The sequence below is a fragment of the Neoarius graeffei genome, chromosome 20 (genome assembly GCF_027579695.1).
Source record: "Neoarius graeffei isolate fNeoGra1 chromosome 20, fNeoGra1.pri, whole genome shotgun sequence".
In the NCBI taxonomy this organism is placed as follows: domain Eukaryota; kingdom Metazoa; phylum Chordata; class Actinopteri; order Siluriformes; family Ariidae; genus Neoarius; species Neoarius graeffei.
Genome location: NC_083588.1, coordinates 1,186,251 through 1,210,952, shown reverse-complemented (window position 1 = coordinate 1,210,952; position 24,702 = coordinate 1,186,251). Strand labels below are relative to the sequence as shown.

Genomic DNA, 24,702 nt, shown 5'->3' with positions numbered 1-24,702 from the left:
AAGAAAAGGAAAAATGGGAATGATATGAAGAATTAGTAAGAGAGATAAAAAGACTGTGGTATATGCAGAAGGGGGATGTAATACCAGTTATTGTGGGTACACTAGGTACAGTCAGTCAACAGACTGAAAATTGGATAAAAAAAAAATTAGGGTAAACATCAGGGTGGAACGCTTACAGAAAACAGCTCGACTTGGAACAGTGACTACTCAGAAAGGTGCTTAAACATTAACGGTGTCACCTGAGTTCACTGGTTGTGACCAGCTGGCATCTTTATTTCATCTCCAGCTGGAGAAGCTGAGTGACAATGGAAATAACAATAATAATAATCATCATCGGCATAGTGGTTAGCACTGTCGCCTCACAGGAAGAAGGTTCTGGGTTCGAGCCCAGCAGCTGTCAGCGAGGGCCTTTCTGTGTGGAGTTTGCATGTTCTCCCCGTGTCCGCGTGGGTTTCCTCCGGGTGCTCCGGTTTCCCCCACAGTCCAAAGACATGCAGGTTAGGTTAACTGGTGACTCTAAATTGAGCGTAGGTGTGAATGTGAGTGTGAATGGTTGTCTGTGTCTATGTGTCAGCCCTGTGATGACCTGGCGACTTGTCCAGGGTGAACCCCGCCTTTCGCCCGTAGTCAGCTGGGATAGGATCCAGCTCGCCTGCGACCCTGTAGAACAGGATAAAGCGGCTACAGATAATGAGATGAGAATGAGAAGTATTTTTAAAATAAAGATGTACTTATTTCATCTACAATCCAAGATTTTTTTTAAATTTAATTTTTAAAAAATAGGACTCAATAAAGAAGTAACTAATTTGACACACCAGAGGTGAATAAGGAGCAAAATATTTATTCAGAAATGTATTTAATTTGTTCAATAAAGATGTACAAACAACACACATTCAGCGATTTATAATTTTATACACACACACACACACACACACACACACTTTCAGTTAAAAAAAAGAGAGAGAGGCAAAATCTGTATTTTTAAGTGTTTGGCTCAACCTATTTGCGGAAATGACGCAAAACTTTGGCTTTGACCAATCAGAAAGCTCACAGCGCGCAGTTCGAAAGTCCACATCCGCTGAGAGAGAAAGAGCAGAGCGGAAGTGAGTCTCTGTGTTGATGGTGAGTGTTCGGGCCGTTTCTGAGTTTCACTGTAAATCATAAAAGTTATCAGTTAAAATAAGTCAAACTCACAAGTGATGAAGTTATAAACGCTTTGAGGTGGCGGCCATTTCGTCACTGTTTACTGGTTAGCAGGTTAGCAGTTAGCAGGTTAGCAGAGGAATGTAGCGGTTAGCAGGTTAGCAGTGTAACGGCTGTTTATCATGAGTGGAAAAATGGACAGGATTTAATTTGTCTCATTCTAGAGATTTAATTAATTTAACTCCAGAAGAATGAATTATTAGAGTTTAAACGAGTTTAATTCGCGTTTTTAACTCCTCACTCTAACAACAGCCGAATTTCACTTCAGTATCAGTCACTGACAACTTTTAGTCAGATTGTGTATTTTTATCGACAAAATTCCAACAAATAAAATTATATGATTAAAAATAAATAAAATAGCTATCACAATTAATGTACAGATCAGTTCTTGTTTTGTATCTTTTGCAGAAATATTTTGCATATTATGCAAATGAGGTTGCGTTGAATTAAACGTGTGTATATTTATACTTAAACCCAGAAATCTCATCTTCTGATTGATGTTACAGTTAAAATGTTTATTTCACTGTTGACTCTTTTCCAGTTCATCTTTTACAGGAAATTTATTTGGGGAATGATCTCTTAATTGTTTGCTGCTGTTAAATGTTTTTAACTCGTTTATATTTTACCACGTGACAGAATGTGATAATAAACACCAGTTTGGGGAAATTGCTCCGTCCTGTTGCTGTGGATTCGACAGAGGGATGAATATCTCATCACCCTGAGCCTGAAGTGTGTGGTTCTGGAAAGAAATCAACTTTAAAGGGAACGTTAGTTATACAAGCTGTGGTTTATATTCATATTATGTTCATGTATGTTAATGTTTATGGGCGCTTTAATTTATGAAGCGCCTCACAAGATGAAAGGCTACGTTCAGGCTGTGATTCAAATCTGATTTTTTTTGCCTTAACATGACACAGATTGGATTTTTTTCAGGTTTGTGTGGACACAGAAATCTGGTCTTTCTGAATCGTGACCATAGATCAGTATCTGATTTGTGGCTATGCGACCTGGATGAGAACGCTTAGATCAGAATTCATGAGGCTTTTTGCCTGTACGTATGCGCTGAGCACATCTTCATCAGCAGCACTAGCATCTGGTGAACTGTTTGTCCTCCAGAGCAAAATGTGATGTACCCATTTATTCAGTTTTAAAACCATGAGTTGTCACAAGGGCGGCATGGTGGTGTAGTGGTTAGCGCTGTCACCTCACAGCAAGAAGGTCCGGGTTCGAGCCCCGTGGCCGGCAAGGGCCTTTCTGTGTGGAGTTTGCATGTTCTCCCCGTGTCCGCGTGGGTTTCCTCCGGGTGCTCCGGTTTCCCCCACAGTCCAAAGACATGCAGGTTAGGTTAACTGGTGACTCTAAATTGAGCGTAGGTGTGAATGTGAGTGTGAATGGTTGTCTGTGTCTATGTGTCAGCCCTGTGATGACCTGGCGACTTGTCCAGGGTGAACCCCGCCTTTCGCCCGTAGTCAGCTGGGATAGGCTCCAGCTCGCCTGCGACCCTGTAGAACAGGATAAAGCGGCTACAGATAATGAGATGAGTTGTCGCAAATGCGATGCTTTTTTTGTTGTTGGAGACGCAGGTGACTCGTGCAAAAACATATCGATGTGTGTGATTTCAGAGGACAGATGTGTTCATATTACAGTTGGATCCAGATCAGTTGTAATTATGAACATGAGCCATCAAGATGGGAAAATCTGATCTGAGCAAAAAAATCAGACGTGAACAGTGAGGTTTTTGATGGGAATGTAGCCAAAATTGACATGATGGACCAAATTACATGTGTATGTGTGTGTTCGTTCCACCCAGCTCAGCGAGCCATGGTACGTGAGCGGGTTGTCCAGAAGAAGTCGTTCCAGCAGAGTCTGGATGACATTAAGGAGAAGATGAAGGAGAAGCGGAACAAGCGTCTGGCGAACGCATGTGCTGCAAGTCGAGGACTTTCCAAACTGAAGAACACAGGTAACACAATTCAGAAGTGCTGTGAAGCTCCGCCCTGAAACACGTTAAACATGTTTGTGATGAGTTTAATGACTCGGGTGCTGGTTTGTTTCTTTGGTGCTGGATGTTCCTGGGAGTCTCTGAGGGATGCACCGATTGTGAAATTCTGGGCCGATGCCGAGACTGATGTTTAAAATGACAATTTGCCCAATACTTGATGCCGATATCAATGTTATTATGGCTACTGCCTCATATCGAGTTTTAAAATAAACTGTGTTTCAGCCAGGGGAAGAGATCCTCTCTCTCACTCTCACTCACACACACACACACACACACACACACACACACACACACAGAGAGAGAGCACCTTCCCTGGACTCGCTTGATCACGCCCCCGCTGCCACAGTGAAAAAGAACCATATACTGTCTTGCTCAACGAAATAAACTGCACAGTATGATGGTGAATCAAGAGGTTGTTCTCCTGAAGTCGTGTGATATAGGTGTACAGTCTAATTGCATATTTTCACTCAGCGGCCTTCAACATCGCAATGGTAAAAAAGGGCCTTCTATGTAAACTATCTAATGCACAGGAATAATATTTACATTGTGAAATCAATACATAATTTTCGTTATGACTAACGAATATTTGCTAGAATACACTCAATGAAAAATGGAATTCAAGAAGATGAGTGACCCGGCTCAAGTTCGCCTCAAAAAGATACATATTTGGGCTAATTGTGGCATGTTCTTCACTAATTACAATATTTACGAGAGACAGACTAACCAGCATTTGATGTGTAGGATCCATTGGCTCGGTCATATTTTCTGTCACCACTTGAGAATTGAAGTTGCAATGCTGTTGTTATGATTAGCTTCTCGTCTCGTGGCAAAATGATGTAACTGGGTCAGTGCACGGTCGATGAAAACCTGGGCATGTGTACACTGGACTTCCTCTTTCTGCTTGACTGCACGAAGCGTGCGATTTCATGCATATTACTTGCTAGGGAATCCCCCCAAAATAACTTACCAGACACAGAATGGCCTGATATATTTTGAGATATTGCAGAAATAAACATGTATCACAATGACCAAATTTCAGAGGGAACTAAATTCCACCGATTTTGTGAAATTGAAAGGGCATCTTGCTTTAAAATCTTCTCCAGGTTGTCCCCCTTTCCTCTTTCCTTGCCTTCTTCGGCCAGTGTTCCTGTGTGTGATGGAGATGTGACGCACTTCTGAGTTGTTACGGGAAGTTGTCAGAAAGAGTATTGAGACCACTGAGCTCTAGCGCCGGGCCATTTCTGGGAAATAAGAGTTTGGGTCGTGGCGACAGCGTGTGTATGTCAGCCTCGGTTCAGAGGTTTCAGTTTCGAAAACTGTATAAAGAATAATATGAAGTACAGACACTTGGTATATTTTACTTCTGTGATTTTTAAATTTGTTCATTTTTGGATTATGCTTCATTTTTGTGGCTACTGCCTCATAGAATATATATGCTGTATTTACTGTATGGACACAGGATCAGAAAACTATTTTATTTATAAGCCACATGGACCCATAGGGGACCGATTTTTTTTTTTGGTGTTATTTATCCCCCCCTTTGTTGCCAGGGAAACAAAATCTTCATTATCGAACAAATGACTTATTTTCCAAAAGGGCTCCTTTCCCTGATGTCAGTCGCTCATTCATCTTGTCGTAATCAGCAAAATATTCAGGCATTGCTCTGGAAATAAACTTCTTCACGGATTCTGTGTCGCTCATCCTTTTATAAACATCAGAAATCAGCCCTGAGTGATAATTTCACTGAATGTGGTGCTGCGTCAGAGGCCAGAAGACAATAAAGATAAAACACGGAGTGCAGAAACACATTTTCTCCACTTTCTTTCCAGGTATTGATGTAAACACACACACAGGTGTGTCTCTGTCAGATCCTCTCCATGTCGTCACACACTTATAACAACGTGATGAGTCTGTCAGTGGAGAAAACAAGCACTTTTACTTTACTTTCCAGATGATTCAATTGTATAGCCGTTGTGCGATGGCCAGTGATTAATGTTTTTGTCCTGAGTAAAAATCCGGACCTGAAAGTTGTCCCATGTTAAAAAATCCCAGAGTTTTCCTTTAACGTGCAGCTTATTCAGGTGGAGTTTTTTTCCCCCTTTGGTTCTGTTCGATTGCAGAGCAGCAGCTCAGCTCAACTGGAGTGATGTTAACTTCTGTCGGGGTGTGTGTGTGTGTGTGTGTGTAGTGTCGGTGAAGCCGTTTGTGCTGAAGAGCGTGCAGGTGAATAACAAGGCGCTGGCCCTGGCTCTGCAGGCAGAGAGGGAGAAGGTACGGCAAGCGCAGGGGATCATTCTGCAGTTGAAGAGAGAACGACAGGCTCTCATCTTCCACCTGCTGATGATGAAGAGGGCTCTGAGTGAAGGGGGCGTGGCCAGAAGTGCACAGGTGAGGTCAGCAATGATGTGAGCTGTCAAAATAACTTATGCTCACTCTGAGGTGTTTTTTTAAGAATTTTTTAATGTTGTATCCAGTCAGTTTTTTGTGTTCCTTCATATTTTCTCTTTATTGTAAATCTTTTTATGAAATTAATTGTTTGTACTTTTGAAAACAAAGATAAAAATGTCATCCTGATTGCTGATTATCTCACCATGTGCTGTTAACTACATTGTGATTCTTCTTGCCATGATTTATTTATTTATATTTTTCTTCATGATTTCTCCTGTATCGTGTGTAAGACGCCCTGTACACAGGAGCCGGAGTTGGTCCTCGTTCAGTCGACCAGCCCCAGGTAAGAATGATGGAGCAGGGTGTGATGATGATTCACATTCTGTGTGCGCGCGCGTGTGCTGTTTGTAGTTATGCTTAATAATTAATTTATTTACAGAGTGATATTCACTGATTGTCTGTCGCTGATGACTGAGACGAGTTGGGAATTTTCATGTCTTTCACTCAGCTGGCTAAGAGGGAAGAGCATTTAATGCTTTTGTTGAGTTTTGCGTGTTGTTTTCAGGGATGAGAATTTTCCGCCGATCGGCGGATTTCCGACTTTTTCAGACCAAAATGATCGTTTTTGAGCGTGCGCGCGCAACATTAAGGTCTGCATCACGCATCTTAGAATGTGCGCGCGCGAGGGAGACTGTGTGCAGTGTTGCCAGATACTGCTAACGTTTTCCATCCCAAAATATGTTCCAAACCCGCCAAAATGCACTTAAAACCGCTCAATGTGGCAACACTACCTGTGTGCTTGTTCATGTAGCGCATGCCAGACAAAGAGCATCCTGATTGGGTTACTCAGCAAAATAAGCCAATCAGCTTTCACTGTGGGCGGGCTTTTATCTCTTTTCTCGAGGACCGGAGTTTTCAGCTGAGTCAGTGCAGCCTACAGGATCGGCATGGCAGAGAGAGCGCGCGTGCGCCCCAAAAAACCAAAGCACAAAACCCACTTCAGCTCAGATTACACAAAAGAATCTCCCTGTCTAATAATAATCTCCCTGTCTAATAATAATATCCCTGTCGAATAATAATCTCCCTGTCGAATAATAATCTCCCTGTCTAATAATAATCTCCCTGTCTAATACAGGGTTCCCGCGAGGTCTAAAAAAGTCTAAAATTCAGAAAGTTAAATTTTAGGCCTTAAAATGTCTAAAAAACACACACATTTTCATCCCAGGTCTAAATTTTATTTATCCAAGTCTAAAATTCTTACATCCGCTCAGTCCGTTCCTAGAAGTGCCTGCAAAACATTAATAAAAAATGTGCCGGTTGCGTTGTTGTCTGCCTGCTAAAAAACTTCAATCACCGATGATCGCGGCAAGTATGCAACGGTCCAGTTTGTCCACTACGCCTACCATAGTTCTACCTTCTAAGTTCCCACCGAGTTTATGCAGTCTGTGGCAGTCAGAGGAGGTTAGCGGTTGTGTTGGCAGTGCGATGAAGAGTGTGGATACTAGCGCGTCGAATAATAGTGAGTAAAGAGGTTCACACACTTTTGCCACTCACAGATATGTAATATTGGCTCATTTTCCTCAATAAATAAATGACCAAGTATAATATTTTTGTCTCATTTGTTTAACTGGGTTCTCTTTATCTACTTTTCGGACTTATGTGAAAATCTGATGTTTTAGGCAAGGCAAGTTTATTTATATAGCACATTTCATACACAATGGCAGTTCAATGTGCTTTACAGAAGTAAAAACAAAACAGTAAACAATAGAGAATAAAATTACATAAAATAATTTTATTTTTATTCTAATATATAATATTAAAAGAATTAAACAATTAATTAAAAGAATTAAAAGAAAATAAGAATTAAACAATAGTAGAAATAAAATAATAAAATGAAGTAGTAGTTCAAATAGGAGGAGAAAAAGAAAAAAAAGAAACCAGCAGAATAAAATAGAATAAAGTTAAAGTAAATTTGAAACATGCAGAGAAAGTAAAAATTATAAAAAATGTAAAGAAGACAATATTAATTATTTAACAGAAAGCATCTGAGAACAGCTTGGTATTTAACCTAGATTTGAAGCTGCCAACAGCAGGAGCATTTTTGATGTCCTCTGGCAGTTGGTTCCATAGCTGTACTGCATAGTAGCTAAAAGCTGCTTCACCACACTTTGTTTTAACAACTGGTTTTAACAGTAAATTTTTCTGTTTCGATCTGGTAGATCTGATTGGGTTAGGCCGCTGCAACATATCAGAGAGGTAATTGGGCCCTGTACCATTTAGAGATTTGTACACCAGCAGCAATGCTTTAAAGTCAATTCTGTAGCTTACTGGAAGCCAGTGAAGGGACCTTAGAATTGAAGTAATGTGCTCTGTTCTTTTTGTTCGTGTGAGAACCCTCGCCGCTGCATTTTGAACCAGCTGAAGTCGTTTGATGGTCTTTTTTGGCAGGCCTGTGAAAAGGCCATTGCAGTAATCAACCCTACTAGAGATGAAGGCATGTATTAGTTTTTCCAGATCATTTTTTGACATAAGTCCTCTTAGTTTGGAAATGTTTTTTAGGTGATAAAATGCCGTTTTAGTGATTGCTTTCATGTGACTGTCAAAGTTTAGCTCGCTGTCAATGAAAACACCAAGATTTTTAACCATATCTTTTGTTTTAATCCCTTTTGTGTCAAGAATAGTGGTAATCCTGAGTCTTTCATCTTTTTTTCCAAATAAAATTACTTCTGTTTTATCTGTGTTCAGCTGAAGAAAATTTTGTGACATCCAGTTGTTGATTTGGTCGATACACTGGTAGAGACATTCAAGGGGGGCATAATCATTAGGTGATAGAGCAAAATAAATTTGGGTGTCATCTGCATAGCAGTGATACAAAATTGAATTGTTATTGATAATTTGCCCAAGTGGGAGCATATAAAGGTCGAAAAGTAATGGTCCAAGAATCGTCCCCTGGGGGACACCACAGGTCAAGGACATTGACGTTGAGGAACAATTTCCCATGGTAACAAAGAAGCTTCTAAGTATGAATTTAACCAATTGATAACTTTACCAGTCAACCCAACCCAGTGTTCAAGTCGATATAGCAGTATGTTGTGATCAACAGTATCAAAAGCTGCACTGAGGTCCAGTAATACCAGGACCGATGTTTTGCCTGCATCAGTATTAAGACGTATGTCATTTATAACTTTAATCAGTGCTGTTTCAGTGCTGTGATTGGCACGAAATCCTGACTGAAAATTATCAAAACGGCTGTTTGATATCAAGAAGGCAGTTAATTGATTGAAGACAATTTTTTCAAGGATTTTCCCGATGAATGGTAAATTTGATATTGGCCTGTAGTTATTTAATACTGAAGCATCCAGATTATTCTTTTTAAGTAGGGGCTTTACAACGGCTTTTTTTAGGGACTCAGGAACAACGCCAGTCTCCAGGGCTGTATTTATAATTTGAAGCACATCTGTAATTATAAGATGAAGAACAGACTTAAAAAAGTTGGTGGGCAGAATGTCCAATTCAGATGTTGAGGAACTGAGATTTTGTACAGTTTTTTCAAGAGTCTCATAATCAATTAAACAAAATTCTGACATTGTGTTGAAGTTATCTGTCTGTGTCATTGGTGATTGCAGTTTTTCAATTTTTTGCAGCTGAGATATATTATGAGCAATATTCTGCCGTATTTTATCAATTTTACCTTTGAAGAAGGATGCAAACTCATTGCATTTATTAACTGAGAGAAGTTCAGGTGCTAATTGTGGTGGGGGATTAGTTAGCTTCTCTACTGTTGAAAATAGCACACGGGCATTGTTCATATTCCTGCTGATGATGTTGGAGAAGAAAGACTGTTTTGCTTTACCAGTTTCATAATTATAATTACAAAGCACCTCTTTATGGATTTGATAATGGATGTGAAGTTTAGATTTGCGCCATTTTCTTTCAGTCTTTCTACATTCTCTCTTTAGCAGTTTAACAGCCGGGTACTGCTTCCATGGTGCTTTCTGCTTATCATTGACTCTTTTTTTGATTTTGAATGGAGCAATATCATCTATAATTTGGGTCATATTTAAATTAAAAATTTCCAGTAAAACATCTACAGAGTCTGACATTTTGGTTGAGTTCTGAGAGAGAGCTTGCTCAAAGAGAGCACATGTGTTATCTTTTATGACTCTCCTACCCATAGTCGTTGAGCTGTTCTGAATGTGAGGAGACATAGAAACATCAAAGAAAACACAGAAATGATCAGATAAGGCCAGGTCAACAACAGTAGTAGAAACAGTAAGACCCTTTGTGATAACGAGGTCAAGGGTATGACCACGAGAGTGGGTCGGCCCCTGTACATGTTGTACTAGTTGTCAATAGTACAATAGGTTGTCAATAATTGCAAGTAGTTCTTTGGCATAAATGTTATCAGTATTATCTACATGCAAGTTAAAATCCCCAGATATAATAAGACAATCAAACTCTAAGCAAATGACTGACAACAGTTCACCAAACTCTTCAAGAAAGACTTTGGCTGAATGTCTTGGAGGCCTATAAATAGTTAATAATAATATGTTAGGAGAGCATGTAACAAGTGCACATAAGTGTTCAAAGGATGTAAAATCACCAAGTGAGGATTGTTTACATTGAAAAGAGACTTGGAATATATTTGCGATCCCTCCACCTTTCCCTTGTCGGGTAACGTTCAAAAAATTAAAATTTGGGGGAGCTGCTTCAATAAGGGTGGTAGCGCTATTTGCTTGATCCAGCCAAGTTTCAGTTAGAAGCAAAAAATCAAGATTGTGTTTGCAAATAAGATCATTAATTAAAAATGACTTGTTTAAAAGTGATCTAACTCGAAGAGCTAGCTTTACAGAAAGTCTAGAAGTAATATCTGCTTGTGCACTCTGATGTTGTTTTAAAACAGGAAGGAGATTAGATTGGTTCACCCCCAGGGTTAAATGTGCTCTATGTTTTTTCTATTTCTTATCAACACAGGAATAGAGAATAGCATAGGCACATTGGGTCCCAGCCGGTTTTCAAAACTACACCCATTCGCAGGGACCCAGAGTACATCAAACAAGACTTTCTAAATGTTCCATTTGGTTTGAGGGTGAAAGGATTGGAGATGACATGTATCTTTTGGATGGTCAAAAATATTTGTAGCCAGCTGAAAGTCCTGGGCGAACACAATTTTGATGAACTGGGTACACTGCTTGTCGCGACAGATTTGGGCTGGAAAAAGAGAGTGTAGCCATTGGGAGCAATTTTTTCATGCTATTTGGGAAATCCATCCGGGGGGAAGATAGAGATGACGAAATGGGGTCCTCTGATTTTTGGCAGTCTGTCTTTGAATGTTGGCAGTCTTGTAGGTCAGATGTCTGTGTGTCCTTGATGACGACTTGCAAAGATGATTGTTTAGGCTTTGTAACTATGTCAGTCTGCGACATCTTATCAACTGTTTTCCTCAATGCTGGCTGAGAAAAGATTGCAAGTCTGTAATGGTCTACTAAGACTTTGGCTTTAGGTCATATTTATGCAGAAACAGAAAATTCGAAAGGGTTCACAAACTTTCAAGCACCGCCGTAAGTATGAAAAACGAGAATGTTCTGCGAGCAATAGGCTGAAGCACACTATCGCTAAAAGGAGCTGTGTTGGGCTGGAACGGTTGGTTAAATAGCCGCTCACATTAGCACGGAGAGCTTTCACACCAAGGGTGCCCAATTTGGGGCCCGCGGGCCAAGTTTGGCCCATGTTCCGTTTTTTTTTTTTTTTTGGCCCGCCTCATTTTTCCCATCTGTGCCCGCCCGTCAGTGCCAGGTCTGTGCCAGCCGCTGGGAATTTCTGTCCCAACGGCTCCGAAGAGTTGCCTGCAGTTCACTTTCTGACCACAGTTTTATAAGGGGGGACAAGGGGGGCGCTGTTGAGTTGCTGGCTCTTCTGCCTGTCAGCAGGCTCATGACACAAGCGAAGAGCAGAGGTTACGATGGAGCGCTGTGTTAGGCAGTGGCACACGGATAAAAGAAAATTCAAAAATAGTTGGCAAGATTATTTTTTTTCACGGAAATCGATTCCTCGGCAGTGTGCCTTATCTGTAGACAGAGAGTGGCAGTTTTGAAAGAATACAACATCCGTAGACATTATGAAACAAAACATTTACCTCAGTTTGCGAAATACAGTGGTGAAATAAGAAAGCAGAAGGCTAGCGAACTGTTAGCCAGGCTCAGTGCCCAACAACGCACGTTACTGCAGCCGTCATCTGCTCAAGAAAATGCAACTAAGGCCAGCTATAAGATCAGCGCAGTGATAGCGAAATCTGGGAGATCTTTGTCATGTGGAGAGTTTGTTAAAAGTTGCCTGACTGTGTCCCCGAGCCAGACACGGGCCTTTTTCCAAAGTAGTTTATCATGGAACACAGTTACCTGCCGCATCGAGGACATGGCTGAGGATCTCGGAGAACAAATCGTTGGTAAAGCATCCAGATTTACGGCCTTTTCTATTGCTTGCGATGAGAGCACCGACATATGTGACTATGCACAATTGATGGCATTTTTGCGCGGAGTCAGTGAGGATTTTGAAGTGACACAGGAGCTGGCTGGCCTTGAGACACTTTCAGGTACAACACGAGGGAAATGTTGTGTTATGTTCTATATTGCTCAGTTCACATTGTCCAATTCCATACCTAATACTCAATCTAATTTCACATTCAGTCTAAAGTAAATTCTCTCTGGTTTCATAAGTTGGGCAATCCAGCTGGTTTCAAATGGCTTAAAAGGCACAGTGACTACGTTTACATGCACATCCAAATCGAGCTGCTGTCAGTAATCGAGCTGAAGGTCCCAGCAGGGTGCCAGAGAAATCCAATCCTACATGCACACAACTGAAATCGGGCTATTGTGTGAGGTGCATTGTGCACCCGAGCCACAGGTGGCGCAACATGCCCCATCGTGTTGGTACACTTCTGGTTGTCGTCATGAAGAAGAGCTATTCAAGAGTGTAAACAAAGTTATCAGTTCTGTGTTCTCCATTGCGCGTTTTTCTCCCGTCCATGAATTTTAATATATTCAACTCCTTAAGCTGAATGAGCATGAACTCTGTCTCCTCATTGCTCCAGAAGTGCAAGTTTCTGCTTGCCTGTGGCAGTGGGGGCGTGGTCAAGCGCCGGTCTGTGACAGGAGGGTGGAGCCAGGGAAGGTGAGTGGCAGAATCACTACACCTGACGGTAATTAACCTGTATTTGTGTGGCTTCCCAGTAACCGCGCCCTATTTAAGGAGGCAGAGGGAGAGCAGAGGGGAGAGCTCATCCCGGGACTAGAACACAGCGCGCGCGCGCGTGTTTGTTTTCCTCTCAAGAAGTAGGCTGTTAAACTGAAAAGTCTGACAATAAAAAGCCTATTAGTACCAGAAGCTTTGTCCTGCCGTCCTCTGTGCTCCACCCACACTTCAGAGAGCTCTACATCGCCATTTTCTCTTCTCCGTTTGTTCCTCCTGACCTCTTCTGCTGCTCGCTACTACTGTTGTCATGCCGACCGAGGCTGTTGTGTTTCCCGCTTGTGGTCTCGTCACTCGTCACTTCCGGAAGTAGCTCGACAACTAGCTCGATAGGGTATACATGCACAAAGTAGCTCGGCAGAAATCGCATAAACTAGGTCGTGTAGCTCGATTCCGAGAAATCAAGTTCGGTTCAATTTCAGCCGCATTAAGGTGTATACATGGCATTTTGAACTTCGATTTCAGTCGAGCAATGGCAGAAATTCGATTCTCTCTACGTGCATGTAAACGTAGTGAGTGTTACAAGGGCATGTGTTATTGCTCAATTCACATTTTAGTTTATTTTTAAATAGAATTGTATATTTGGTTGTCCTGGACCTTATCCAACTGTTTTCAACTTGTTCAAGCTACCAAAGCACTTTTTGTAATATAGTCTGAAATGTTGCTTTCCTTTCAAATATGTTTCTACCTCTTAAAATAAGCCATGTGGATGTTCTGTCATCTTCTGAAATTAATAAAGGTAGGCCTACTATAAATATACAAAATATGTGTTTAATTGCTTTAAACATTTACATTTGAGTTTAATGATCTTAGCCTATATAAAAATGACACGTTTCAATAAAATGTAAGGTAACATAATGTGGACGTTCGTTTTTTTGGCCCGCGGCCCACCCACAGAATTAATTTTTGGCCCATTGTAGAGAAGAATTTGGGCACCCTTGCAGTGTAGACAATCTTAGCGTGCACATTACATGTCGTCAACGTTACCATGACAACATGGAGCGCATAAGTCCAGTCAGCGTATTCAGCTTTCTAACAGTGCTCTTTTTTTTTTTTTTTAAATATATTATTCTCTCCCCAATGGTGTGTCTTTCCTGGCTTTATTATTTAGTATTTATTAATTTTGCATTCATATTTTGCAATGATTTTACACCTCTGTCTCAAATGGCCCCTGTTTGCTCCGCTACTGCTTAAAAACCTGCTGTCTCCCTTGTATACCTCTCGCAAGGTATGACTTGATTTCATTGGTAAATCGCTGCCGCCTTGCGTGAGTTTGCTGTTTAACTGGAAGCAAGTGTGCTACGGGGCTACTACGTATGTTTTAACTATTAGTTTTAAAAGATGTGTATGCATTTTTACTGTTAATATGGTTGCTACAGCAAGTGGAGGTCTGCGATGCTGTGGTTTGCAGCATGGGGTTCACATGAGCAATCAAGAAAGTCATCATCTGACAACAGTGCATTATATAATAACGCTGTTTTATTACCAGAACACCACTAATCAAAAGTTTAAATGAGTTCTGTTGCAGTTGGGGGAAAAAAACCAAACCCCTACAGACTGCATTTACTGCACAAATGCCCTTTATCACTCTGTTGTCTTGTACTTTTGTTGCTGTGTGACATAATGTACTAATGTTGTACTAATGTTGCCATATGACATAAATAAGCACACAATCAGTTTGTATCCCTGATAGTCAGTTTACCAATACAAATTACTTTGTTTTGAGAATTGAACTCGATTGTCTTTTTTTGGGAAGGGCGGGGGTAGGGCAGGTTGTAATGCTTCGTGTTGGTCTAAAAAATTTTTCATAATGGTCTTAAAAAGTCTAAAAAAGGTCTAAAATTGAACTTATTGAATCCTGCAAGAACCCTGTAATAATAATCTCCCTGTCTAATAATAATCTCCCTGTCTAATAATATCCCTGTCTAATAATAATCTCCCTGTCTAATAATAATCTCCCTGTCTAATAATATCCCTGTCTAATAATAATATCCCTGTCTAATAATAAAGAAAATAAATAAATAGCCAAAAATCATTAGCCCCTGGAACCCCTGGGCCCCGCCCCCCTGGGCCATGGGCCCCGCCCTGGTTTTTTCAGACTTTTTAAATATTTTTCATTCTCATCCCTGTGTTTTTTTTGCTGTCGATGTGGTTCAGGGGCGTGGCACAGGCTGAAGATGTCACTCAGGAAGAGGAGCTCCGCCCCCTCGAGTCTCTCACACAGCAGGATGAAGGTGAGTGATGAACCCACTCGGTTGTTTCAGATGCCAAGTTGTGCAGATTTTCATGAAAGAATAACATTAGCTTCATGAAAAAGGAGGCCACGCCTCTGTGACCAGGATGGGTGCCAAGAGGCCACACCTCCTTCCACCTTTGACCTGTGCTGTTTCTGTCACAGACGGAGCTTTCGGAGGCTGCAGTACCAGCGAGGCCTCTCTCCCTCCCTCTGTCGGAATGCGGCGTCGGCGAGATGGACGGAAGCGCTCTGAGCGGAGGCGGAGCTCGCTGTTTAAACCCGCCTCTGTGGGTGTTTGTGTAACAGAAGAGGTGGAGCCTCAGATCTCTGATGTGGCTGAAGATCCTGAGCTCCACCTGGATCTGGGTGTTACCGAACACGTTAGTGCTGTCCCGGACGTTGCTGAGCGTGATGCTACCATTGAAAACACCATGACTCTGGGTCAAAGGTCACTCCAGACAGATTCTGATGATGTGTCCAAGGCGGCACTGAGCTTGGAGCTTTCAGAGCTCGCAGCTGTGCGGCACTCGACCCCGGAGCAGCCGCAGCGCTGCGTGTCCAGACAGACGAAGAGGAAAGCGGCTCAGTCGGCAACCAAACGGGAGCGAGGCCGCAGGGTGGAGCGCGCACCACTGAAGAAACCGTGGGAGGTAAAACGCAAAGAAACACACGTTTACTTTTCTGCTGAAAGCTTTATAAATATGAATAAATTTTATTCCTGCTATAGAAGCCACGTGCTCGTTCTAAGAGTCGCACGGCGGCGGGCGGTTCGGTTCCCAGCGACCGGTTAAACTCCTCACTCGGCGGCAACGACACGTTCGACTTCGACTGCGAAGAGGCCGTCCACATCACGCCTTTCCGAGGAGGAGGGAGAGCCACAGGAGCCCCACCCTCTCCTATTGCCATGCTGTCCCCTGTTGCTCCGCCCCCTCCTGCTCCAGCAGACAAGGACCCCAGCTCTTCAGAAGCAGAGCAGGACGCAGACGACAGCCCATACGTTCCAGACAGGAAGTTCAGACGGACTCGTGATCCTCCCCCACGCCGCGCTCGCTCCAAGAGGAGGTCAGTTCAGACCAGAGGGAAGGAGAACGCTGCCCCAACGCAGAATCACATGGTTCCAGAGTTCTCTGGTGAGCTGGCAGATCTTCAGCTCTGTTCTTGTGGTTCTTTGCCCAAGCGCTGTTCATGTGTTTAATTTAATTGGTTCTTTCACAGGAAATGTTAAAACGCGTGTGGGGGCTGCAGACATCACTCTGTCGAGCCACACAGGACGACATCTCCCACAATCCCCTGCTGCACACCTGCACTTCCCAGAGTCTCTGATATCGCCGCCTGCAGAGAAGTGCAACCAGTCAACTCCACGCCAGCAGTGTGCTGAAGGTGACCTCACCTGCGTCTCGCTCCCCTTTTCTGTGTGACAGTGACATCATGCTGCTTGCTGGATTTGTGAAATGTTGTTTAAAATGGAGCGTTCTCTCTCTTACCAGCTGCTGTGTCTGGAAAGAAAACGTCATTTCCTCCAACCAACATTCCTGCTGCAGAGGCGGGGCTAATGATGATTGACAGTCCTTTATTTGAATTCACAAACTGCCAGAACCAATCATCAGAGCAGGAGAACATCATTACTGCAGTGATGGACAAGTCGAGGAGAAGAAAAGGTAACGTCACATGTTCTCGTGTCTTCTTCAGGGATGAGAGTTTTCCGCTTTTCGGCGGATTTCCGCTTTTTCTGAGTAAATTTGACCTTTTTATATTATGCCAAATCCGTTGAGATTTTTTTTTTTTCATTTATTGAGGGGGGTTGGGGTATGTTCCTTCGTGATACTCAAGCGTAATTCATTCCTACGACGATGTTACATGTTGTTTACATTTTCGCCATCTTTAGTCTCGCTAAGTCTCGCGGTAGAATACGTGTTATCTACAATGTAATTGGCCAAAACATCGATGGCAAGAGCATGATAGCCAATCATAACAGTTCTTACAAAAGTACCCACATCCGTTCTATTTTATCGAAACTTGCAGCTTGCACATGTTCATCGTCGCTGCTCTTCAAAAATACGTTTCTCTTTCGTATCAGCTTTTTTTTAAGTTTATCCCATAAACTTAGCATTCGTTTGATTTAATACATTGAACATGTATATGATAGTCAGTAAATCTGAATTAATGCTGACAGTTTTGAAAACTTAAATATTTCAAAAGATTTTTTTGAAGAAATCATATGCAACTAATGAGGACATGGGGAGAAAAGATCAGTCACCCTAAGAAATTTTATTTAATATATGAACATTTTGATAATTAATAGAACTTAAAGGGATAGTTCGGGATTTTTGACATGAATCTATATGGTATCCCCGTCAGCAGTGTCGTGCATCCACACTGACTTACCCCCGACAGTGTTCTGTGAGCCTAGATATTGTACAGTGTTGGTCAGTGCACAAGTAGTTCCGGCAGGTTTCCTGGGGTCTGCAAAGTAACACGTTTTTCTTCTCAAAACAGCTCGTGTTCGAATGAGTGATTTATTAGCATAACAAAACCCTTGTAGTCCAAAAAGTCACACCTTGTAATTGCTTGGGGCTACTTTCTCTCAATAGCGATCAGTGCGCGCTGTCACTGTTAACAGTTGTGTGCGAGCTAGCCAACAACTTTCATTAGTTGTTCGACAGTGTTTAGCAGCAGCAAATTGCTTTCCTCCTCAGTATACAAGTGCGCTTCCATGTCAGGGAAAAAGAAACTACCACTGCTGCCTATGTAGTGCCCTATTTATACAAATAGGAGTCATTCAGGATTCAGCCATGTTTTTGCTCCGTGTCATGGCTGAATCCTGAATGACTCCTATTTGTATAAATAGGGCACTACATAGGCAGCAGTGGTAGTTTCTTTTTCCCTGACATGGAAGCGCACTTGTATACTGAGGAGGAAAGCAATTTGCTGCTGCTAAACACTGTCGAACAACTAATGAAAGTTGTTGGCTAGCTCGCACACAACTGTTAACAGTGACAGCGCGCACTGATCGCTATTGAGAGAAAGTAGCCCCAAGCAATTACAAGGTGTGACTTTTTGGACTACAAGGGTTTTGTTATGCTAATAAATCACTCATTCGAACACGAGCTGTTTTGAGAAGAAAAACGTGTTACTTTGCAGACCCCAGGAAACCTGCCGGAACTACTTGTGCACTGACCAACACTGTACAATATCTAGGCTCACAGAACACTGTCGGGGGTAAGTCAGTGTGGATGCACGACACTGCTGACGGGGATACCATATAGATTCATGTCAAAAATCCCGAACTATCCCTTTAAGTTTAATGTGAATTTAGTTTGTCATTTTTGTTGATCATGAATTATAACCATACCCTTGAATGTAGAATGTGATTTTATTTTGAATTCAAACAATACTCCTATTGATTTGAAACATATGTAAATATATAAAAAAAGACAACAGATTTTTTTTTATCTACTACAGCTCAGATTGCAGGAAAAGTGGTTTGTAAGGCCTTATTTTTCAAAATTCTCCTGGGGGGTATCCCAGGTTTTATTATTACAACCCCGATTCCAAAAAAGTTGGGACAAAGTCTTGTCTCGTCGTCTTCCGCTTATCCGGGGCCAGGTCGCGTAGGCAGCAGTCTGAGCATGGAAGCCCAAGCTTCCATTTCCCCAGACACCTCAGCCAGTTCCTCAGGAAGCATACCGAGGCATTCCCAGGCCAGCCGAGAGACACGGTCTCTCCAGCGTGTCCTGGGTCTTCCCAGGGGCCTCCTCCCAGGGGGACATGCCTGGAACACTTCCCCAGGGAGGCATCCAGGAGACATCCGAAAGAGATGCCCGAGCCACCTCAGCTGATTCCTCTTGATGTGGAGGAGCAGCGGCTCGACTCCGAGCTCCTCCCAAGTGACTGTGCTTCTCACCCTATCTCTAAGGGAGCGCCCAGCCACCCTGAGAAGGAAACTCATTTCGGCCGCTTGTATCCGCGATCTTCTTCTTTCGGTCATTACCCAAAGCTCATGACCATAGGTGAGAGTCGGAACGTAGATCGACCGGTAAATTGAGAGCTTCGCCTTTTGGCTCAGCTCCTTCTTCACCACGACGGACCGGTAAAGCGACTGCATCACTGCGGAGGCCGCACCGATCCGCCTGTCGATCTCACGCTCTATCCTTCCCTCACTCGTGAACAAGATCCCGAGATACTTAAACTCCTCCACTTGAGGCAGGACTTCTCCACCAACCTGGAGAGGGCAAGCCACCCTTTTCCGGTCGAGAACCATGGCCTCGGACTTGGAGGTGCTGATTCTCATCCCAGCCGCTTCACACTCGACTGCAAACCGCCCCAGTGCATGCTGAAGGTCCTGGTTTGAAGAAGCCAACAGGACATCATCTGCGAAAAGCAGAGATGAAATCCTGTGGTTCCCAAACAGGATTCCTTCTGGCCCCTGGCTGCACCTAGAAATTCTGTCCATAAAAGTTATGAACAGAACTGGTGACAAAGGGCAGCCCTGCCGGCGTCCAACATGCACTGGGAACAGGTCTGACTTACTGCTGGCAATGCGAACCAGACTCCTGCTCCATTCATACAGGGACCGGACAGCCCTTAGCAAAGGTCCCTGAACCCCATACTCCCGAAGCACCCTCCACAGAATACCACGAGGGACACGGTTGAATGCCTTCTCCAAATCCACAAAGCACATGTGGACTGGTTGGGCAAACTCCCATGAACCCTCGAGCACCCTATGAAGGGTATAGAGCTGGTCCAGTGTTCCGCAACCAGGACGAAAACCGCATTGTTCCTCCTGGATCCAAGGTTCGACTGTTGGCTGAATTCTCCTCTCCAGTACCCTGGAGTAAACCTTTCCTGGGAGGTTGAGAAGTGTGATTCCCCTATAATTGGAGCACACTCTCTGGTCCCCTTTCTTAAAAAGAGGGACCACCACCCCAGTCTGCCACTCCAGAGGCACTGTCCCTGACCGCCACGCGATGTTGCAGAGGCGTGTCAGCCGAGAGCGCCCCACAACATCCAGAGACTTGAGATACTCAGGGCGGATCTCATCCACCCCCTGTGCCTTGCCACCGAGGAGCTTGCTAACCACCTCAGTGACTTCGGCTTGGGTAATGGACGAGTCCACCTCTGAGTCATCAGCCTTCGCTTCCTCAATGGAAGACGTGACAGTGGGATTGAGGAGATCCTCGAAGTATTCCTTCCACCGCCTGACAATGTCCCCAGTCGATGTCAACAGCTCCCCACCCGCACTGTAAACAGTGTTGGCGGAGTACTGCTTCCCCCTCCTGAGGCTCTGGACGGTTTGCCAGAATTTCTTCGAGGCCAACCGATAGTCCTCCTCCATGGTCTCACCGAACTCCTCCCAGTTCTGAGTTTTTGCCTCCGCAACTGCCCGAGCTGCGGCATGCCTGGCCTGCCGATACCCGTCAGCTGCCTCAGGAGTCCCGGAGGCCAACATGGCCCGATAGGACTCCTTCAGCTTGACGGCATCCCTTACTTCTGGTGTCCACCACCGGGTTCGGGGATTGCTGCCACGACAGACACCGGAGACCTTGCGGCCACAGCTCTGAACAGCTGCGTCGACAATGGAGGCAGAGAACATGGTCCACTCGGACTCAATGTCCCCCGCCTGCCTCGGAAGCTGGGAGAAGCTCTCCCGGAGGTGGGAGTGAAAGACCCCCCCCGACAAAATGCTCGGCCAGACGTTCCCAGCAGACCCTCACCATACGTTTGGGCCTGCCAGGTCTGTCCGGCTTCCTCCTCCGCCAGCGGCTCCAACTCACCACCAGGTGGTGATCAGTTGACAGCTCAGCCCCTCTCTTCACCCAAGTGTCCAAGACATAGGGCCGGAGATCCAATGAAACGACAACAAAGTCGATCATAGACCTCCGACCTAAGGTGTCCTGGTGCCACGTGCACTTATGGACACCCCTATGCTCGAACATGGTGTTCGTTATGGACAAACCGTGACTAGCACAAAAGTCCAATAACAAAACACCACTCGGGTTCAGATCGGGGAGGCCGTTCCTCCCAGTCACGCCCCTCCAGGTGTCACTGCCGTCGCCCATGTGAGCATTGAAGTCCCCCAGTAGAACAATGGAGTCCCCAGTCTGAGCACCTCTCAGTACCTCTCCCAGGGACTCCAACAAGGCCGGATACTCTATACTGCTATTCGGCCCTTAGGCATAAACAACAGCAAGAGCCCTCTCCCCGATCCTAAGGCGCAGAGAGGCGACCCTCTCGTTCACTGGGGTAAACTCCAACACATGGCTGCTGAGCTGAGGAGCTATAAGCAAGCCCACACCAGCCCGCCGCCATTCACCATGGGCGACTCCAGAGAAGTGGAGAGTCCAGCCCCTCTCGAGGAGCTGGGTTCCGGAGCCCAAGTTGTGCGTGGAGGTGAGCCCGACTATCTCTAGCCGGTACCTCTCGACCTCCCGCACAAGCTCAGGCTCCCCCCCACGAAGTAACATTCCATGTGTTGGGACAAAGTACAAATTGTAAATAAAAACGGAATGCAATGATGTGGAAGTTTCGAAATTCCATATTTTATTCAGAATAGAACATAGATGACATCAAATATTTAAACTGAGAAAATGTATCATTTAAAGAGAAAAATTAGGTGATTTTTATATTTCATGACCACACATCTCAAAAAAGTTGGGACAAGGCCATGTTTCCCACTGTGAGACATCCCCTTTTCTCTTTACAACAGTCTGTAAACGTCTGGGGACTGAGGAGACAAGTTGCTCAAGTTTAGGGATAGGAATGTTAACCCATTCTTGTCTAATGTAGGATTCTAGTTGCTCAACTGTCTTAGGTCTTTTTTGTCGTATCTTCCGTTTTATGACGCGCCAAATGTTTTCTATGGGTGAAAGATCTGGACTGCAGGCTGGCCAGTTCAGTACCCGGACCCTTCTTCTACGCAGCCATGATGCTGTAATTGATGCAGTATGTGGTTTGGCATTGTCATGTTGGAAAATGCAAGGTCTTCCCTGAAAGAGACGTCGTCTGGATGGGAGCATATGTTGCTCTCGAACCTGGATATACCTTTCAGCATTGATGGTGTCTTTCCAGATGTGTAAGCTGCCCATGCCACACGCACTAATGCAACCCCATACCATCAGAGATGCAGGCTTCTGAACTGAGCGCCGATAACAACTCGGGTCGTCCTTCTCCTCTTTAGTCCGAATGACACGGCGTCCCTGATTTCCATAAAGAACTTCACATTTTGATTCGTCTGACCACAGAACAGTTTTCCACTTTGCCACAGTCCATTTTAAATGAGCCTTGGCCCAGAGAAGACGTCTGCGCTTCTGGATCATGTTTAGATACGGCTTCTTTGAACTATAGAGTTTTAGCTGGCAACGGCGGACGGCACGGTGAATTGTGTTCACAGATAATGTTCTCTGGAAATATTCCTGAGCCCATTTTGTGATTTCCAATACAGAAGCATGCCTGTATGTGATGCAGTGCCGTCTAAGGGCCCGAAGATCACGGGCACCCAGTATGGTTTTCCGGCCTTGACCCTTACGCACAGAGATTCTTCCAGATTCTCTGAATCTTTTGATGATATTATGCACTGTAGATGATGATATGACGCGGTACGCGGTGGTCCGGATCACCGTATTTTCCATACAAAACGAGGGCATTAATTAATTATTTTTCCTGGATTGTGGTCCGGTTCACCGTATGCTGTATTATATTACGATATAAATAAAAACTTACCAAAATCATACTGTGTTTGTCATTTAATACGAGTTTTTTTACAAAGTCGTACATCATTTATTTTTTCTCAAACCGGAAGAGAAATGCATGCGTAAAAAACACGCGCAATAAAAGATACCAGTTCTAACGCATGTAAAAAAGTGGGAGCTGCCACGAGGGAAGTGAAAAATAATTTATCTTTATGGATAGGCCTAAACCATGCAACATCACAGTAAGACTTTTTATTTGTCTTCTGAACTTGGTGGTCCGGACCACACCTGAAAACGGCGTGGTCCGGACCACAACGGTAGTCCGGACCACCGCGTACCGCGTCATATGTTCAAACTCTTTGCAATTTTACACTGTCGAACTCCTTTCTGATATTGCTCCACTATTTGTCGGCGCAGAATTAGGGGGATTGGTGATCCTCTTCCCATCTTTACTTCTGAGAGCCGCTGCCACTCCAAGATGCTCTTTTTATACCCAGTCATGTTAATGACCTATTGCCAATTGACCTAATGAGTTGCAATTTGGTCCTCCAGCTGTTCCTTTTTTGTATTTTTAACTTTTCCAGCCTCTTATTGCCCCGTCCCAACTTTTTTGAGATGTGTTGCTGTCATGAAATTTCAAATGAGCCAATATTTGGTGTGAAATTTCAAAATGTCTCACTTTCGAAATTTGATATGTTGTCTATGTTCTATTGTGAATACAATATCAGTTTTTGAGATTTGTAAATTATTGTATCCCGTTTTTATTTGCAATTTGTACTTTTGTCCCAACTTTTTTGGAATCGGGGTTGTATTATTATTATCTTTATTTACTTATTTATTCTTCCCTTCTTCACTTTTGTTGGGGTGTTTGTTTTTTTGGATAACGTTTCTCCATTCCCTTCGTGCACATTGTGTTTCTGCAGGTGGTCTCGTTGTTCGCTCCTGTCTGGACTTGGCTTTGAGTGATGTGACAAATCTCTCCCCCGCAGCCTATCGGATGCCTCTGCCAAGCCGAGACTCGACCCCCAACCTCAGCCGCAAGAGACGCTGCACGAGTGTTGTCAGCTACAAGGAGCCATCACTCAGCTCGTAAGCCCCGCCTCTTTCTGTATTTACATGTTATGAATATTATGCCCCCCGATGTTTTTCTCGACCTTTTTTGTTTGTTGTTCTATCAGGAAGCTGCGGCGTGGAGACAAGTTCACAGACACGCGTTTCTTGCGTTCACCCATCTTCAAGCAGAAATCTCGGCGCTCCCTTAAAACCCTGGAGAAATACAACGAGTCGTTTGTGGGCTGTCGCTGAACATTTTAACCTTCATACTGTTCCGACTCACACTGCTCCTGCTTTAGGACTTTACAATCACCTGTCTGCTGTAAATATGAAATTGTGTTTTTAGCTCATTTTAATGAAATACTTTGCAAAATAAAGTTAGTTTTTTTTTTTTAATAAATCAAGGTCAGAAATATGTCTGCTACTTTGAAATTTTTTTTTCTTTTTCAAAATGAACAGCAGTAATAAAAGCAGTGTGATTCATAAGGTTGGGGATAAATTGAAGTCATAATTTCTTGTAGCTTTACTCCTAAAAATAAAAAAAGAAAGTTAGTCCAATCTTATTCTATGTTTAATGAATTACTTCTAAACATGGGAAGAAAATGACACGACTCGAGTGCAGGATGTCTTCAGATGACACTCGAGCTCAATATTGGGGATTCCACTGGAGTTACTGTTTGTTTGGGGGTCTGGTTGCCCTGGGCCCAGACGAGTCGAACGCTGGGTCTTCATAATCTATACATTTGTAATTTCAGTATCGTTACTGAGATACCGAGTGATCCCAGTAATCTAGATGATTATACTTAACATTTTAGCCTTTGATTTCCCAACTAATGTGTTTGCAAACTGTTCCCAATATGCTCCAATAAAAATACAAGACGGAT

At 43.5% G+C, this 24,702-nt stretch overlaps 2 protein-coding genes across 5 annotated transcripts in view; both read left to right on the top strand.

Annotated features, from left to right (window-relative positions):
* rpl14 (ribosomal protein L14) overlaps positions 1-24,702 on the top strand; it is a 47,587-nt gene that overhangs the window by 13,662 nt on the left and 9,223 nt on the right. The window lies entirely within an intron of this gene.
* Positions 1,054-24,233, top strand: sgo1 (shugoshin 1). Of its 4 annotated transcripts, none has more exons than XM_060901069.1 (12): positions 1,077-1,122; positions 1,840-1,932; positions 3,014-3,166; positions 5,394-5,593; positions 5,884-5,936; positions 14,999-15,075; positions 15,240-15,727; positions 15,805-16,207; positions 16,293-16,457; positions 16,565-16,735; positions 23,689-23,854; positions 23,944-24,233. In XM_060901069.1, the coding sequence occupies exons 3-12, from the start codon at positions 3,025-3,027 to the stop codon at positions 24,068-24,070; spliced, it is 1,992 nt and encodes a 663-aa protein (XP_060757052.1). In that variant the 5' UTR covers positions 1,077-1,122; positions 1,840-1,932; positions 3,014-3,024; the 3' UTR covers positions 24,071-24,233. The 4 variants fall into 4 exon arrangements, with proteins under 4 accessions (XP_060757050.1, XP_060757052.1, XP_060757051.1 ...); XM_060901068.1 differs by having other exon boundaries at positions 1,840-1,970; XM_060901067.1 differs by lacking the exon at positions 1,840-1,932 and having other exon boundaries at positions 1,054-1,122.